At 60.5% G+C, this 16,993-nt stretch overlaps 1 protein-coding gene across 7 annotated transcripts in view; it reads right to left on the bottom strand.

The window, feature by feature from the left end:
- Positions 1 to 16,993, bottom strand: part of Grm4 (glutamate metabotropic receptor 4) — a 93,652-nt gene that overhangs the window by 22,602 nt on the left and 54,057 nt on the right. For all 7 annotated transcript variants that reach the window (XM_078020175.1, XM_078020176.1, XM_078020178.1 and 4 more), the window contains 3 exons: positions 11,112 to 11,247; positions 8,232 to 8,386; positions 6,156 to 6,296 (listed from right to left, as the gene is read on the bottom strand). In XM_078020175.1, coding sequence (XP_077876301.1) covers positions 6,156 to 6,296; positions 8,232 to 8,386; positions 11,112 to 11,247 — 432 coding nt within the window. The remainder of the gene's footprint in view (positions 1 to 6,155; positions 6,297 to 8,231; positions 8,387 to 11,111; positions 11,248 to 16,993) is intronic.

The raw sequence follows: 16,993 nt of genomic DNA, 5'->3' as shown, positions 1-16,993 counted from the left end.
AGTTTGAGAAGCAGGACATGATCACCCTGCGTCCACCTCTGGCCGGGTCTGGGGAGATCCCCAGCCTCTCTGAGCTTCGGTGTCCTTGTCTGTGAAGTGAATGGCACCTGGGGCCACAGGAGGGGAGTCACACCTGCAGCTGCCGCACCTGACGCCTACCCAGGCCAGAGCCCAGGACAGAGGGTCCCCAGCCCCACCCTGGTTCTGAGGTCTCCCCTGCCCCAGGGCCAGCCCACCTCTCCCTAACAGGATGGAGCCCCAGGCAGAGCCCATCTGTGTCCTGGTGACCCCCACCCCGGGCGCACAGCCCCATCACTCAGCACAGCCCCATCACTCAGCACCCCGCCGCCCGGCCCGCCTGTCCTCTCCCGCTGCTTCAGTCCCCGCAGCAATTTCTCGGCTCCATTTTCTCCCGACCAGCTCTGGAGTTTGGACCCGCCTCTCCAAGGACACTGAGCTCATGGCGGTCACCAAGGACCCCAAGTGGCCAAGTCCAGTGGTCCAGCCCAGGTCCCCCTCTCCCTAGGCTCCCCGAGGCTCCCTGCACCTCCAGAACCCCATGCTCAGGTTCCTGCTGCCCCACCCCCCACTTCCCCTGCCCTGCCCCCAACCTCCCCGTGTCCAGGGCTCCGTCCTGGCCCCTCTGGGCTCTCCCAACAGCCCCCTCTGTGCCCTGCCACCTCCTCACAGTCCAAGTTCCCAGCTGGCTCCTCCTCCCGTGCCTCATCTCAGGCAGAGTGGCCCTTCCACCTGCTGGCTGGGCCAGGGACCTTGGAGACACCCTGGACTTCCTGTCACCTTTCTCTCCCCTTAAATTCTTCAGCAATTCCACACACCCCTGCCTCAGGCCCTGGCACCGCCCACCAGGGTCACAGCACCAGTGTCCTCACCGTCTCCCACTCTGCCCTTGAGCCCCACCTCCTCCGCAGGAAGCAGCCAGAGTGAGCCATCGGAATATAAACCAGGTCCCCTCCATTCTCTCAAACCCTGCAGTGGCTATTCTCATCCTGTGAAAGAGGCTAAGGCCTTTCAAATCACCCACATGGCCTTCGTGATTCTCCCCACCTCTCTGACCTCATGTCCCCACTGTTGCTCTGCTCAGTGCTTCCTCACGGCTCCCCAGACCTGCTGAGCTTGAGCCCACCTCAGGGCCTTTGCACGTGCTGTCCTCTACCTGACATGCTCTCTCCTAGATTCCCACATGTCTCATTCTTCCTCTGCCTCCTTGTCTTTGAAGGTTTGCCTCCTCGGTGACACCTCCTCCAGGAGTCCTGGGTCCTCCTCTGGCCTCATGGATAGCCTGCCCTGGAGCCTATGACACTGGCTGCCAGGCCACCCCACCCTCTGCTACCTTGTCTGCAAGGCCAGATTATCTGCCATTTGCAGGGCTTGGGGGACTCTCCAAAGCAGGTCTGTCCCCTCGACCAAGCCTAGCGTAGGCTGGGCACATAGTCAGCCTCTTAATCAGTGCTGGTTGGTTTCCTGGCTGAACAAGTGAGAAGGAGCATTGAGGGGCAGGGCCAGGATCCTGTCACCACCCTGCAGTGGAAGGTCTGAGTGACAGCCGGTTCTTCGCATGGTTCACAGCAGGTACACAGTGGGTGCTCCCAAACACGGGTCCCTTCCTGTCCCCAGGAGGGAGGCTCCCTTGGTTCCTCTGGGGATGTGGAGCTGGGAAGATTCTGCAAAAGAAGGCTGGGACATTAGCTGGCCTGAGGCAGCACATCTCTGGAGCCAAATGGCTCTGGGGTTCAAATCCCAACTCTGCTTCTTACTCCCTGGGGCAAGTCCTTAACCTCTTGGGGCCTTAGTTTACTCGTCTGTGAAATGGGTTTTTGTAAAGACAAAAGGCCAAACCCTAGAATTAGGCAAAACCTGCACTCTTCAATTAACGGTGCTATGTAAACATTCGCTGTTATTATTCTTCCATTTTTATTACTGTTGTTATTGTGGCGGTTGGCACAGGCGGGGTGATTGGCGTCCCCCACACATCCCCAGCCATCCTGCGCCGTCGCCCCCCCAGCTCTCCGCCCTGGGAGCAGCAGGCAGTAGATTTTCCCTGTCTCCTCGTAAACCGTGCCTCCTCCGCGCAGCCATCACCTGGCTGGCAGGGCTGTCAAAAAGACGGATGCCACATCTGCCTTGTTTATGGCTTTAATTCCCCAACCCTGCTCTGGGCTCCCAGGGAGGGGCTGGGAGGAGGGGCGGCAGGCGGTCCCCCCACGGGCTCCGCAGCTGCAGAGGCCCCTCATGGTGACCCCACCCCGCCTAAGTGTGGGAGGCCCAGGGGTGAGCACCCCACAGAGCAGCGCCATCTCCCGGTAGCTGTGGGGAAGGGAGTGCCCTGCGGGACGGCCCTGGAGGTGCTGGGCAGGGGGGACAGATTCCTGTTACAGATGAGGGAGGCCACCCGGCTAGTAGGTGGCAGCACCAGGATGCACAGCCAGGGCTGCACACAGTCCCCAGGCCGCGGCCCCTGCCCTCTCCCGAGGCTCTCTGGGCCCAGCAGCCGGTTCACACGGCCATGGGCAGGCTGAGGTCCCGGGACCACCACCCAGTGACCGCCCAGGGACGGGCAGCTGCTCCCACAGCCCAGCTCCCACACCCAGGGGAGGTCGGGGAGTTCGCGCCTCTGTCCACTGTCCCCAGGGGACAAGCACCAGGTGTCCCGCGGTAACCTGCTCAATGTCACAGTTGCTGCTTCCTCCTCTCCTCCATCCTGAGAGCCCTTCCCAAATAAATGGCTTCCCCTGGAAGCCTGGTCCCAGGGGAAGCCGACTTCAGACAGCCCTGCAGGACGGATGGAATCTTCCCGAGTGTTAGCCCCGGTGCGAGACGGTCCTTCCCACCCTCTCCGAAGGTCCCCAGGCCCGTGTGCTGACAGAGGTGAGGAGGAATGGATTCGGCAAAGCAGGGGACAAACACAGGAATGGCATCTGCTGGTCTGGGACTGAGGCCGGCTCAGGCAGGCTGTGGCCTGTGGGGAGCTGGGGAACCCGGGAGTCAGGGGCTCCCGGCCACAGCTGGGGGGAGGGGACAGAGGGAGGCCGAGAGGGATCAGGAGGGACCAGGGAGGGAGGCAGGGCCGGGAGTCAAACTGCCTGTGAGTCAGCTCTGCCATCTTTCTCTCAAGTAACGCTCACAATTCGCCTCCATTTCCTCTTCTATAAAATGGGTGCCACTCCTGTAACCGTCACACCGCCCCTCGGGGTGGCACAGTCCCTCCTCCAGGATACGAGAGCAGACAGACAGACTTGGTACAACACAGGCTAGTACATGACCCGAGTGCCTGTCTGGATCCCACGGCTCCTTCCTGTCGACGGGGACAACCCTCCATCAGCACCTGCCACACGCAACACTTTCCAGACCGCCTCGTTATAGGCTGCATCCTCTCAACCACCCCCGGAGATGGGAGGTGACATCTCTGTTCTACAGAGGAGCATCTGGGACACAGAGAAGTTCAATAACTTGCCCAAGGTCACACAGCAGGGAGAAGACAGGGCTGGATCTAGACTCAGGATTGGGTCCTTCCCTTACCCTCCTCCCATGTGCCCAAACCAGCACTGGGGTCCCCCTGTCCTCCTCTTCCCACTCACCCCTGGGCAGGACATAGGGCACCAGCACCAGATCTCAGTGTCCCAGGTCCCGCACACATTCCCAGTGGCTCCCTGGCCCTTGCTTCCCCCAGAGATGGGCAGGCTCACTGTGTCCAACGTGGGCCACACAAGAACCTGGACCAGCCTCTATGGAGTTCCACAGGCAGCGAGAAGATACAGGACCCCCATCCCCTCATGTCCACCCGTCTCCCTCCACCCCTGTGCCGCACCCTCTGGAGCCTGGGGTGCCTGCCGTCCTCTGGGTGGCTCTGCCTTCCCTCCCACCACTCAGGTCTCCTCTGAGTCAGAGAATCCCCAATTTTCTGCACAGTAGAACCACCTGGGGTTCTTTAAAAAAAAAAAAATCCTGCTGTTCAGATGTACGCAGAACAAATTAAATCAGAGTGTTCAGGGGTAGAAGTCAGGTGTCCGTGTTTTTAAAAGGTTCCCCCGATGATGCAATGTAGGAAAAGCTTAAGGACCACTGCTCCATCCCTAGGTACATATTAAAATATTAAAATCACCCGGAGAGCTGAACAGAGAAAATATCCGCAGCCCCTGAGGTCCTGGCTCAGTTGGCCAGGCGGCAGGGGACGGGGGTGGGGGGGTAATAGTTTTAAAAGCTCTCCAGGCACAGCCAGGCTTGAGAGCTACCATTTTACAGTCCAGCAAGTACCTCCATTAATGATCCCTTCCTTGCAGAGACACCCCCTGGGCTGGCTCGCCATCAACCCCGTTTCTCAGATGAGCAAGCAAAGGCTCAAGAGTGGGTCACAGGGCTTGCTGGAGGCTCGGGACAAAGCTGCCCTCTTCGGAACCCAGCTCAGGTCCCCCTCTCCTACCTGCTCTGACAGGCGGAGCAGCGCCTCCCTTCAGGGCTGCTAAAAGGGTTCCAAGTCCCCACCCAGGTCTGCACAGGGGCCTTCTCCCCTCTGTCCCCCACACACAGTAAGGTGACTTCAGACAGTGCCTGGCCCTGGGCGGCCTAGGCGCTGGGGCTGGGAGGCCCAGTTGCCAATCTTGCCCCCTGTGCCAGGCTCACCATGCCATTCCCATCCCTGGGATCAGGGGTCAGTACAGTTTTTCACTCACTGGGAGCACTTTGAGAATGAAAGAGGATGTTCTCCGTAATTACACCAGAACAGGAGTGAGGCTGGGTATGTGGTCACACTGGCCTGAGGGCCCAGCCTCTGTGACCATGTGGCTCTAGACAGACAAAGTGATTTGGGCTGTGAGCTTGCCTGGGTCTCCAGGGCCAGCACAGGACAGCACACCCTCACTGACCACCCCCCACTTCACCTGGCTCCCTCCTCCCCTGGCCCTGGTGGACCAGCATCTGTCAACGATTCCAGGAATCCTTGTCCCTGGCCCCCCTGAGCCTCTGCTTACCCTGCGTGGGCAGAGTGGAAGGACAGAGGACAGAGCTCCTCACCCCACTTAGGTACCACTCAGGTTGGGAGGCACCCAGAAGTCCCCTCTCATGTCACTGAGGGGTCCTGCTGCAGAGCTGCCCAGACCCAGAGCACACCCACAGCCACATCCAGACACGCCCCCGGGGAACAATCTTGCTACCTTAAGTGCTGAAGGCCAAGAGCTCAGACCCGGGTTCAAATCCCTCTTCACCATCTCCCATCTGTGGGAATTCAGGTCCCTTTACTCACCTCATCTGGGCCTCCCTTTTCCCACCTGAAAAATGACCAGTCGCTGCCCTCCACCAGGTTCGCTTCTTTCTTCTTTTCAGCCTCAGACGTCTCCTTTGCAGAGAGGGCTTCCCAGGCCTCTTGGCGGTTGCAGTTCCCCTCCCCGCACAGCCTGCCCATTCTTTTTCCTATCCGTTTTGTGTCTCCTGCACATTTCCCTTCAGACATAGTCTATCACTTATTTATCTTGTTTATCATCTGCTTCTTCATTAGAATAAAAATTCCAAGAGAATTTTGACTCTTCCGTTCATTACTAGATCCACTATGCTCAGCGCCGGGGCAGGGCGTCCTGGGAGTCAAGCTGGTGTTTGTTGAGTGATTGAGAGAAACCCAAGGGGTTATAGTGGTTTCTATAGCGTCCAGACCACTGTGTGCCAGGACTGGACACAGGACTGGACACCAGTCCCACTGGTCTAGGGCTAGGAATATGCAGATGAAACCCAAAGCACACGCTGCAGGGGGCTCCTGCAGAGACCGAGGAGCCCCTCTGACTGTCTCCGGAGAGGACACAGTGGTCTGCTCTACCTATACCCTCCACAGCACCCTCAACTGGCTGTGGCTCCGCCCCCAGGCCCCGCCCATGCGCTCCCAACTCCGCCCCCAGGTTCCCCTTCATCTCCACACCTGCTGCCTCCCGCCTCTGGCCCAGGAGACTCCTGCCCCTGTCCCGGGGTTATCAGCTCTTGGACCCCCTGGACTCCTCCCTGCCAGGCTTTCTCCCTGCAGCTCCACAGGTCAGGGCCCAGCCCCTGGCCCCTCCAGCAGTCCCCGCCCCCACATGCCCCGCCCATCCGGCTCCGCCCCCACAGGCCCCGCCCCTGGCCCCGCCCAGCAGGCCCTGCCCCAGGCTCGTGCTCACTGGTGCACTTCTTGACGTGGCTGCCCTTCTTGAGCGCGTGGCGGCTCAGCTTGCAGTGGAAGTTGTCCTCCCAGAACTCCGCAAACCAGATGTTGCGCCGGTTGTTGTCCAGCGTGCGGCTGGAGAAGTAGCGGTCGAAGCCTGGGGAGGAACCGGGCGTCAGGGTCTCGGCCCCGCTCTCCCCGGTGCCCCATGGCTCAGAGGTGGCCCAGGCCCAGAGAGAGAGCGCGAAGCGCACACCCTCTGATCCAGAGCCAGCCGGCAAAAACAAAACGGGGAACATTTCATTTCATTCAAAATGAAAAGAGCTGGATTAAGTCCCAGGGGGAGCATGTGTAATCTACGCTGCTGCTTTATGGGCGCGAAGCACGCTGACAAGGACGTTCCTGCAGCCTGAAGCCACCCAAATGCTAACAGCAGGCTTCTGGGAGAAGGAGCGGCCCAGGGGTCCCTAGATGAAGACAGAGAGGCTGGTGAGGAGCCCTGGCCAGAGAAGGGGGGTTCACCCAGGGCACACTGCAAGGCCAGGACCTGGATCTTCCCCTTCAAGTCCAGAATGTCCCCACTGATGACAAATGCAGCCTTCTCTTCTCGTGCTCTGCTAGACTCACAGCCCTGCTCCAGCCCAAGCAGGCTGCTGCTGGTGAGTGGTGCCCTCTCCCTCCTCCCAGATGCCTCTGCAGCACTGACTCCCCTGTCCCCAGGTGGCTAACTGCTGGGGACAGGCCAGAACATCTGAAAGCTCAGTGGCACCCACATCAAGTGCTGAGCACCCTGTCCATGGAAAGGTCCAGACAGAAGCTCAGTGACTGTCAGAGCTGCAGGAGAAAAACTCCTGAGGGATAGTGACACTTGGCCTACCCCAGGGCTGCTCTGCCTCTGCTCTGTGACACTTTGGGTCAGGTTGTGGGGGTCTCTCCTGTGCAGTGTAGGATGTTGAACAGCATCCCAACCCTCTACCCACTAGATGCCAGAAGCATCACCCCCTAACTGTGGCAACCAAAGGAAATGCCAAACTTCCCCTGGGGGCAAAAATCACCCCCAGATGAGAACCACTGTTCTAAAAGCTTCTCTAATGTCCCAGAGACAAAAGGTACTTCCTAAGCAAGTCCTGTGTCCAAAGATCTACTCTGCCACTCACTGCCAAAGGTGCCAGTCTCTCTGAGCATCACTCTATTCCTCCAGGAGAGTGGGTAGGGGGGCATCACAGAGTCTGGGAACACTCCATGTGGTATCTGAAAGGCGACTAGCATTTGAGGGCACCAGGAAGCCAGGGCTGTTGTCATTTTGTGCTTATTAAGGTTTGGGACCGAGAGGGGTGGTGTGGAAACTTCCGCTGCCTGTGCGTGCTGTGCCTCAGGGTGAAGAGAGGACACTGCTGCATGACCTTGAGCTTGTCCCCTCCTTCGGCCTCAGTCTCTTGGAAAGTTTGACCGAGAGGCAGATGTGCGCTCCATCAACGCTGGGTTCCAATGAACAGAGAGAGGGCAGCAAAGGAGGAGGCCACGAGCCCGCCTCCCCCGTGGCGAGACCGCAAGGTCCCTGCCAAATCAGGCCATTAATGGAAACTTCATGCCTAGCACCCTGCAAGGCTCTGCCAGAGCAGTTTGTCCCTATCCAAGGTGACTGTGGGTTTTGCCCTAAAAGGAGGGGATGCAGGGCAGGCCCAGCCCAAGGCCATCGGAGGCCTGCCAGCCTCGGCAGGCTCTGGAGGCACCCCGTCTCCCAGCCTGCTGGCAGCTCCCCACCCTGCTGGCAGAGGACTCTCCCAGATGGGAGAAGGGTGGAATCATGTGGGGGGAGGAGAGCCCTTCGCAGAGGAGCCTCCTGAGCGTGCCACACGCCTCCCACACCCAGAAATATCTGAGAAGAGATGAAGAAAGGTCCTGAATCTGCACTTGAATTCGGCTGTGCTGAGCGGGGCCTACGAGGCTCCTCAGCCCAGCGCCACTGTACACAGGAGGCTGCGTGCCAAGGCCAGAGGAGGAAAGATGGGGGCAGAGAGGACGGAAGGAGAGGAGGACGACAAGAGTAGTGTGGGGTGACGGGCAGTGGGAAGGCCAGCACCATACCTACCTCGCACGGACATCCTCTTGGGGAGGATAGTGACAGCTCCCTCGGCCACCTCCTCCAGGTGCAGCACAGGTGCGATCTTGGAGCCCCAGCTGTCAGAGCCCATCCAGAAGAAGTGGCCTGTCTGGTTGGCCTTCCGCGCCGCCTCCAGCACGCGCCTGCGGAACACACCCCGGCCCGGCCCCGGTGTCTGGCCACACAGCCGCCCCACCACGGCCACAGCTCTCCCACAGCCCAGGCTCTCCCGCAGGCTAGGCCTGGCCACCCGCCGATGCCCCCTGAGCCCTCTGACTGTACCCACAGGCCCACGGAGCCCCCAGCCCTGGCCCACACCTACCGTTGGCACAGCTACTCCCCTGGCCGGGGCCTGTGCCCAAGCCCACACCTGTCTCCCCAGACCCACACCTGCCCCTGTCTGACTCAGTTCCAGAACTACATTTGCCAGCCCCTGTCCCCTCGCACTTGTGCCTTCCTAGCTGGATGCCACCCCATGTTCCTTAGCCCCTCCTTACTTCATACTCATTGTCACACGGCTACCCCGCCACTACCCCTTCCTCACCCCTCTGCACACAGTGCCCTCTGCCCATTCCTCTCCTTCCTCCATCTTCTGTGCCCAAAATCCAGGTCCCTCAAAGAGCTGTTCCCCTCACCCTACCCAGGTGGATGGGGGGAGGGCTGCCTGGTGCTCACCCCCTACCCCATCCTCATGGACAGAGGTCTTTTTTGGGGTATCAGGGATTGAACTCAGGGGCACTTGACCACTGAGCCACATCCAAGCCCTATTTTGTATTTTATTTAGAGACAGGGTCTCCCTGAGTTGCTTAGCATCTTGCTTTTGCTGAGGCTGGCTTTGAACTCACGATCCTCCTGTCTCAGCCTCTGTAGCCCTTGGGATTACAGGTGTGCACCACTGCGCCCAGCCATGGACAGTGGTCTTAAACCAAGGACTGAGCCTAACACAGCAACAAGGAGCCCACAGTGGTCCACGGGTGCTCACTGGATGCAGGAATTAAGTGGCCCCTGCAAAGGCCTCTGGGAGGAGAAAACCAGAGAGGAGTGGGCAGCTCCCCCATGGGAGGGTCTGGGGCAGAGAGGAGGCGAGTAACTGCCCACCCTTGTGCCTGGGGAGGACCAGGCCTGGATTCCAGGGCCTGTGCGGCTGAGCAGGAGGCCCTGGGGCTTCCAGAAAGAAATCCCTGCAGGCCCCAGAGGCGGCACCTAGCAGGCCTTGTGGCCCATCCTCACCCGTCACCTCCCTACTCCCGACCTTCCAGGTCCTCCCAGGCAGCCCCCCCCCCCCAGCAGGCTGCCCACAGCCTGTTCATACCACCTGCATCCGCTAGCCCACGTGACCAGAGCTCCCAGCCCTCCATCCTGCAAAGCCACCTGGGGTTATTTTTACTTCTGTTTGCTTCTGGAAATGCATGTGGGTTTCCAGAAATGACCTGCCTCCCACCACACGCCCACAGCCGGCTCTGGAGCCAATCTAAGTCCCTTAGGGTCCCTCCCTCTGGGGCCTCTTCTCCAGGACAAAGGACTGAGCCTCATCCTCCCTCCCAGCATGCAGGTCCAGCTGAGCTGAAGGTGTCCCCAAAAGCAGGTGGCCTGGAGCAGGGTGCATGGCCGAGTGGGGTACAGGAAGTGGCTGGCTTTGGGGAGTGGTGGCAGCAGGGACTGGTGGCTCAGAAGGGGCCCCCTTGCTTCAGGCAAGGCTGGGAGCATCAGTAACATCCAGAGCCAGAAGTTAGGGACCTGTTCCCCTCAGACGCTGCCTCTGTGAACCTTGGGGGCGGTCAGAACGGGGCCCTGAGGACAACCCCCTTCCCCTGCCTGAGACCCCCATCAGAGGTGTCCTTTGGCCCTTGAGGCCTCAGTGACCTTCCAGAACTCCCTCCTCTATCCATCCTCCCCGACCTGGAAATGTCCCTGGGGATTTTCTGTGTCGTGGGAACTCAGGAGTCCAGAACGGGGTCTTCACCAAGTGACCAAAAGGGTTTGAAAGGAAAATGTCCCAGGGCTGGGGTGTGGCTCAGGGGCGGAGCGAGGGCTGGCAGGAGGCCCTGGGCTCCACCCCAGGCACTGCCAAAAGAAAAGGGCCTGGGTCTGCCCATGGGCCCAGGCAGCCTTGGGCAGTGAGTGCAGAGGCTGTGCCTCCCCCAAACAGGGCATTTCTAACCAACCTGACCTGGCCACCAGGCTCAGGGAGGAGGGACAAAGAGAAACCAAGAGGAAGAGAAGGTTGGGACGGGCGGCCAGAGGTCATCCATTAAGGCCATCCCTACCCAGCGGAGAGCCCGCAGAGAGGGACAGGCCCAGGGTCTCTGCCCTGTATGTCCAGGCAGCCACAGCCCCCTGCCCCCAGTCTGCAGACACAGAGACAGAGGCCCCCGGAGGGGACCATCCTGCCCACAGTGATTATGTGCCCAAGCCAGTCAGCCCTAGAACCTGGCCCACACTCTTCCCTGTCCTGGGCTCCAAGGAAAGGAGGGAGGGACGGTGAGGTGGCCAATGTGTCCTGGCACCCCCTTCATGCCAGGCCTACCGTAAGCCCTTGACACCCATTCCTACATTCTACTCTGGAACACCAGCAGGCAAGCATCATGAGGTCACATTTTTAGCAGCAAAATGGCCCAGAGAGGTTAAGAATTCACTTGGGGTCACACAGCTAGTAGGCAGGATGAGAACCAAGGTAGCCTGGCCCCAAGCCATAGCCTCCAGCCCTCCACTGAAGCACCAGCTTGCCCCTCCCGGGAGGCAGAGTGGATGTGGGAACGGGGTGGGGAGGGAAGCGTGGCCGTTAGCAGTAGCCTAGGTCCCCGCCCGAAACCTGCCCACTCCCACCTCTGTGCATCCCGCGCCCACCCCACTGCCACCCGCACCCACCTGATGTCATCTTCGTTGGCAAAGATGATGACGGCCCTGGCGTTGGAGGTCTCCAGGAGCCGCCGGATGATCTTGTCAAACTCTCCCGTCTTGGGCTCCCGCGGTATCTTCACCGACTGGGCGATGCACACGCCCCCTGAGGGACAGTCTGTGGTCAGCCAGGGTGGGTGGGGGAGCCCAAGTCCCCCCACTGTCCCCTCCACACACACACACACACCAGGAGACGGGGGCTGCCCAAGGTCCCCAGCCTGACTCTCAGCCCCCAGGTCCTAGCCTCTGGACACAAGCCGTTCAATCAGAACAGCCACAGCGCAGAACTGGCTCCACTCACCAGCTGGCCTCAGTTTCCCTACCCAGCAGTTGGAAGCAAGTGCAAGAGGCGGCCAGCGTCACACTTAGGAGCCAGACTGCCTGGGTTCAGATCTCAACTCTGACGAGGCACAGCGGTGCACACCTGTAACCCCCGTCACTCGGGAGGCTGAGACAGGAGGATTGCAAATTTGAGGCCAGTCTCAACAACTTAGTGAGACCCTGTCTTAAATAAAAATAACACAAAGGACTGGGGGTGTAGCTTAGTGATAAAGTGCCCCTCAATTCAGTCCCCAGTACCAAGAGAAGAAAAATCTCCACTCTGCTCCTTACTGCTGTGTGACCTCAGCTGTTGATGTATTTGAGACACATCACTTATAAAGTGGAGATAATGAGATTCTGTACTTCATTGGATCGTTATAAAATAAATGAGCTAATACATGTAAATACAGTTAGCGTCTGGTACACAAGAAGCGCTTAGCAAATATTGGTTATTTTTACTGGAACCATCTCAGAGGGGGTTTCAGAAGATCCGCTGAGAAGGAGAGCCACCTGGGCCATCAGTGTCCCCAAGCTCACATCCACACACTTCTTGGGCTCCTGTCCCTGAGGCCATCCACAGGCCCTGGGTCGAGGTGGTGACCATGGCCAGAGCCCGGCCTCAGTTTGAATTCCCACCCAGCTGGTTCCCAGCCTCAGACGGGCCTCTCAAGTGTGGCCAAGGGTGGGTGTCCTTCATGGATTTAAATCCCCCCTGACCCCCTGGTATGGAGGCACTTGTGGACACCTGTGTCACACTGCACCTGACAGGTGGGGAGAGCTGGAGTCAGAGGGTGACAGCAGCAGGGCGAACAGACCCTCCTCACTGGGCTGCAGGGCAGGGGCCTCTGAGGACAAGGCTGAGGCCTGGTGGTGTGGTCGGGGCTCAGTCAGTGGGTGCCCCTGTCCCTCCTCTGGGTCCCTCTCAAAACAGGGCTGGCTCCAGGCCCAGCCAATGCCCCAACCACCCACCGTGGCTGGGCCCCGGCTGCCAGCCCAGTCGCCCCCAGGCCTCCACCTAAGCTCTCCGCAGACCCCCCGACCCCCAGCATCTCTGTGCAGGTGGCTGCGCTCAAGGACCTTGACCCCCGCCCCACAGGGAAGTGGCAGCACCCGGCACCACACCGAGCTGAGCCTGGGGGGGGTGGCACTTGTCAAACCCTCCCGTCTTGGGCTCCCGCCCAGGGAGAGAGTCCTGGGGGTGGCTGCTGTGGGCCAGGCCCCCTGTTGGACCCCAGGCTACACGCGCGTGCTATGCGCTCGCTCGCGCTCTCTCTCTCTCTCTCTCTCTCACACACACACACACACACACACACACACACACACACACGCGCGCGCGCGCGCGGCTCCCTGGTCTCTCCTAGACCCCAAAAAGTCCCGAACGCCAAAGAAGAGCATGGTCCCGGGAGGTCCTGAGGCAGAGGGAGAAGGTGCCAGGGTCTTGGGCAGGACGGAGCCCCTCTCCACCCCCCCACAGGAAGCCAGGGAGTGGCCATGGGCCCTGGGCTCCAGCTAACCCCTCCATATGGTTCCCTTCCAGTTAGAAAGTGGGCCAACCGCGACATTTCTCCCCCCATCTGGGGAGACAGATGGACAGAGGAAGAGGCTGGACTAGCAGGGGCGGGGGAGGGAGGATGGCCACCTGGCTCTGGGAGGGGGGGGCAGGGGACCCGAGGTAACTGCCCTCAAACAGGGAGAAACTGTCAGGTCAAGTCGCGTTTCTGGGCACCAGTCCCTCAGAGGCGCTGTGTGCTGGTCCCTCCTGCCCCTCCAGGCACATGGCGGTGCTTCCTTTTGCTAGTGAGAGGGTTAGGTGACCGCAGCTCAGCTAGGAGGGTGTGCCTGGGTCCCCAAGTGCTGGGACGCGAGTGCAGTCCAAGGAGGGTCCCGTGTTCTCACAATGATGCGAGGGGGGTCCTGGAGGGAGGGGGGTCCTGGAGGGAGGGGGGGTCCTGGAGGGAGGGGGGTCCTGGAGGGAGGGGGGTCCTGGAGGCGGGTCCTGGAGGGAGGGGGGGTCCTGGAGGGAGGGGGGTCCTGGAGGGAGGGGGGGTCCTGGAGAAAGGGGGGTCCTGGAGGGGGGTCCTGGAGGGAGGGGGTCCTGGAGGGGAGAGGGGTCTTGGAGAAAGGAGGGTCCTGGAGGGAGGGGTGTCCTGGAGGGAGAGGGGGTCCTGGAGGGAGGGGGGTCCTGGAGGGGAGAGGGGTCCTGGAGAAAGGGGGGTCCTGGAGGGAGGGGTGTCCTGGAGGGAGGGGGGTCCTGGAGGGAGGGGGGTCCTGGAGGGAGGCCCTTGGTGCAGAGCTCGGGAGGCCCCCTCGCTGACAGGGCGCCCGGGGCAGGTGGGACACGGTCTGTCAATTCTCCGTGGATTCAGGTCTGAGGTGGCACCAGCCCCACATGTCCAGCTTATAGGTGAGGACACAGGCAGGGGGTGAAGGGCTTCCCAAGGTCATGAAGACAGACAAGGGCAGAGCCAGGGTGGAACCCAGGCCATCTGGCTCCAGGGTCCCCTTTCAGCCCGTCCTGTGGGGAAGAGAGAGGGTGTGGGGTCAAGGGAACCCAGGGGACCTGGAGCTCGGCGCTCAGATGGGCGTTGCCGTCCCCAGGATGCGAGACCCTTGGCTCACTGCCCAACGTCAACGTGGCTGCTCAGGGGAGTGGGGACCAAGGGGTGGCTCACCAGGGACAATCCCGGGGGATACAAGCTCCTGGTGGTGGCACAGTCTCAGCCTCTTCTGACCCTGGCCACCGCCAGAGAGGACTGAGGTGGCCCACAGGGACAGCATTGACCAAGACCCACCACATGCCTGGCTCCACTCTGCAGCGGGATCTTAAGGGGGTCCTTGCCCACCTCTGGGGCAGGTGCCGATATCCCCAACTTACAGATGTGGAAACTGGGGCTTGGAGGTGCCCAACAGCCTGACCAAGGTCACGCTGCCAATAAGGGGGACTGTGATCCCTGCCAGTGCCCAGAGCCTCCCTCAGGCTGAGAAGCCCCCACGTCTGCAGCCCCTGCCCGCTGCTGGAAAGCACCCTGTCCTCGATAGCTCGAAGCCGTGAAAATCCCCCACAGCGACTACCAACACCAAAGGGCCGGGGTTTCCAGGCTGGTCTCTTCCGCAGCTTCTGCTGTTTAGGTGGTGTGTGCACACACGTGGGCACACACAGACACGGATGCACACACCAGTACCACCAATGTGCACGATCACATGCAGCCCACACACTACAGACCACAAGCCACACACCAGCCCGCTGCGCTCCTGCTCCCAGGCCCTGGACGTCACATGGGAACCAGGTTAACACTCCCTGGGACGCCCTCCCCCCACGCCCTCCCCCACGCCCTCCGGCCCTCCAGGCTCTCATCAGTACAACAGGAACACAGGAGTCCAGCCCGCAGCAAAACCAGCACAGAAAACCCACAGAGCTGCCAGGCACCTGTAATTCAGAAGCTGGGGAGGCTGAGGCAGGAGGATGATGATTTCAAAGCCAGCCTCAGCAACAGGGAGGTGCTGAGCAACTCAGTGAGACCCCCTCGGTAAATAAAATACAAATCGGGCTGGGGATGGGGCTCAGTGGTCGAGGACCCCTGAGTTCAATCCCTGGTGCCAAAAAATAAAAAACCCCCACAGAGCCTGGCTGTCTTAGGGCAGGTCCAGGGCCATGCGGGTGCAGGAGTCTGGGCTGGTGCCCTGTGGCCCCAGGCCCTCCTGGTCCCCCTGAGAGCCCCTCACACCTATCCCCAGCCCCTGCTGAGCTTGCTGCCAGGACCCTGCTCACTCAGCCCCCTGACCAGAGCCCACCTGCCACATGCCAGCTGCCAGCCCTGCCAGCCCAGCCAAGGCTGGCCTCTGCCTGCTGGGCCAGGGGCAGGAAGCCACCGCCACCCGCCAAGGACAGTGGAACACTTGAAGGCTGTGGATCTCGGTGGCCCTTGTGTCCGAGCTGGATGGAGAGCTAAGAGGCTGAGGCCAGAGAGGGACTATGCCTTACCCAGGGGCACACAGCAGCTGGGCAGAGCTGCTGAACAGAGGAGGCCATGCTCCCTGCCAGGAGATTTAGGTCCTGGGCACCACTGACCGCTTCCCCACGGGCGCTGCCCCAGCCCTGCACCCCTCCACACCTCCCCTTCTCCCTGTGCTCCCACCCACCGGTATTGGCTGGTCCTTGGTGCCGTCCCTCAACTGGACACTGATCAAGGAGTGTCCTTCAGAGCACTTTGGAGGGTCTCGTGGCCGTATCTCGCGTGTGCTGGGAGCCTGCCAGCCCCTCCTGACCCACTCATTCCCAGGGAACCTCTGTCACCTGGCATGGGACCCACAGAGACGCTCACCACCGCCCCCTCCGAGCCTGAGAGAGGAATGGAAACACCTAAATGTTTAACGACAGAAGGGACAAACGGGCATGTCCCCCAGTGGGACGTGAGGTAGTCAGGATGACTGAGGTGGCTCTTGTGGCAGCCGGACGGTCTCCAAAACATAAAATGGACTCAAACAAGGCACAGCAGCTTGACCAATCCTGTTTACGTAAAATCTAGAGACCACGTCGGTATCCCTCATCCCTGGGGCACACAGGCGCCTTCCTACGGGACAGCTGCGGGCGGGCAGGCCACTGCGGGCAGCTCCCTGGGAGCTCCCAGGCGCTCAGGCTCTGCTCCGCCACCGTGGGAACTCAGAAGCGCTGGTGAATGGCTAGACAAGGACCCCAGGGAAGCCACCGCTTCAGAACCATGGTGACCGCAAGGCAGGAGAAGAAAGGACCAGAGCTGAGCGGGCTCCTGGGGGACTTCCACTCGATCCCCAAAGTTTGACTTTTAAAAAAAAAAAATTGTAGGAGGGGGAGACTGGAGTTGTGGCTCAGCGGAGAGCTCTTGCGTAGCACATGCGAGGCCCTGGGTTCGATCCTCAGCACCACATAAAATGTAAAATAAAGATATCGTGTCCACCTATAACTTAAGAATAAATACTTTTTAAAAATTTGGGGGGGGGCATCATGCCTGTATCTGCTTATTTTTGTCTGTGGTGCTGGGGATCGAGCCCAGGGCCCTGCGCATGCCAGGCAGGTGCTCACCGCTGAGCCCCGTCCAGGCCCCTCCTGGTCCATGGTACAGCTCTGGGCTGGAACCTAGGGCCCACGGGTGCCACGTGAGGGCTCGAACCCTGAATCACACCCCAACAGAACTGTTAGAAACAGGTGACAGCGAGGGCACCCAGTCCTTGAGCAGACAGTCCACCAGCGGAGCTGCTGCCGGGTTCCTGTTGCCTTCTGTGGTCCCCGTGCCCTTTCCATGTGTGGTCAGTGACGCTTCCCAGGGTTCCCCGTGCCACGGGCATGTCTGTGCGTCTGCCTCTGGTCGCTTCCCCGAGGGCGGAGCTGAGTCTGCACGTCCATCTATTCTTCATTCTTTCTTTCTGTTTTGAAAAGGGCTCTACTCTGTTCCTGGCATAGTTAGTCCTGAGGAAACAATAGCAGGGAGGAGCCGTCTTCAGGAGCTCACGGTCAGGGAAGCAAGACCAGAAGGGACAGTGATGCCAGCCCCTGC

This window comes from Ictidomys tridecemlineatus, chromosome 8 (genome assembly GCF_052094955.1).
Source record: "Ictidomys tridecemlineatus isolate mIctTri1 chromosome 8, mIctTri1.hap1, whole genome shotgun sequence".
NCBI classification, from domain to species: Eukaryota; Metazoa; Chordata; class Mammalia; order Rodentia; family Sciuridae; genus Ictidomys; species Ictidomys tridecemlineatus.
Note: the sequence above shows the minus strand (reverse complement) of the source record. Positions and strands in the feature narration are given on the sequence as shown.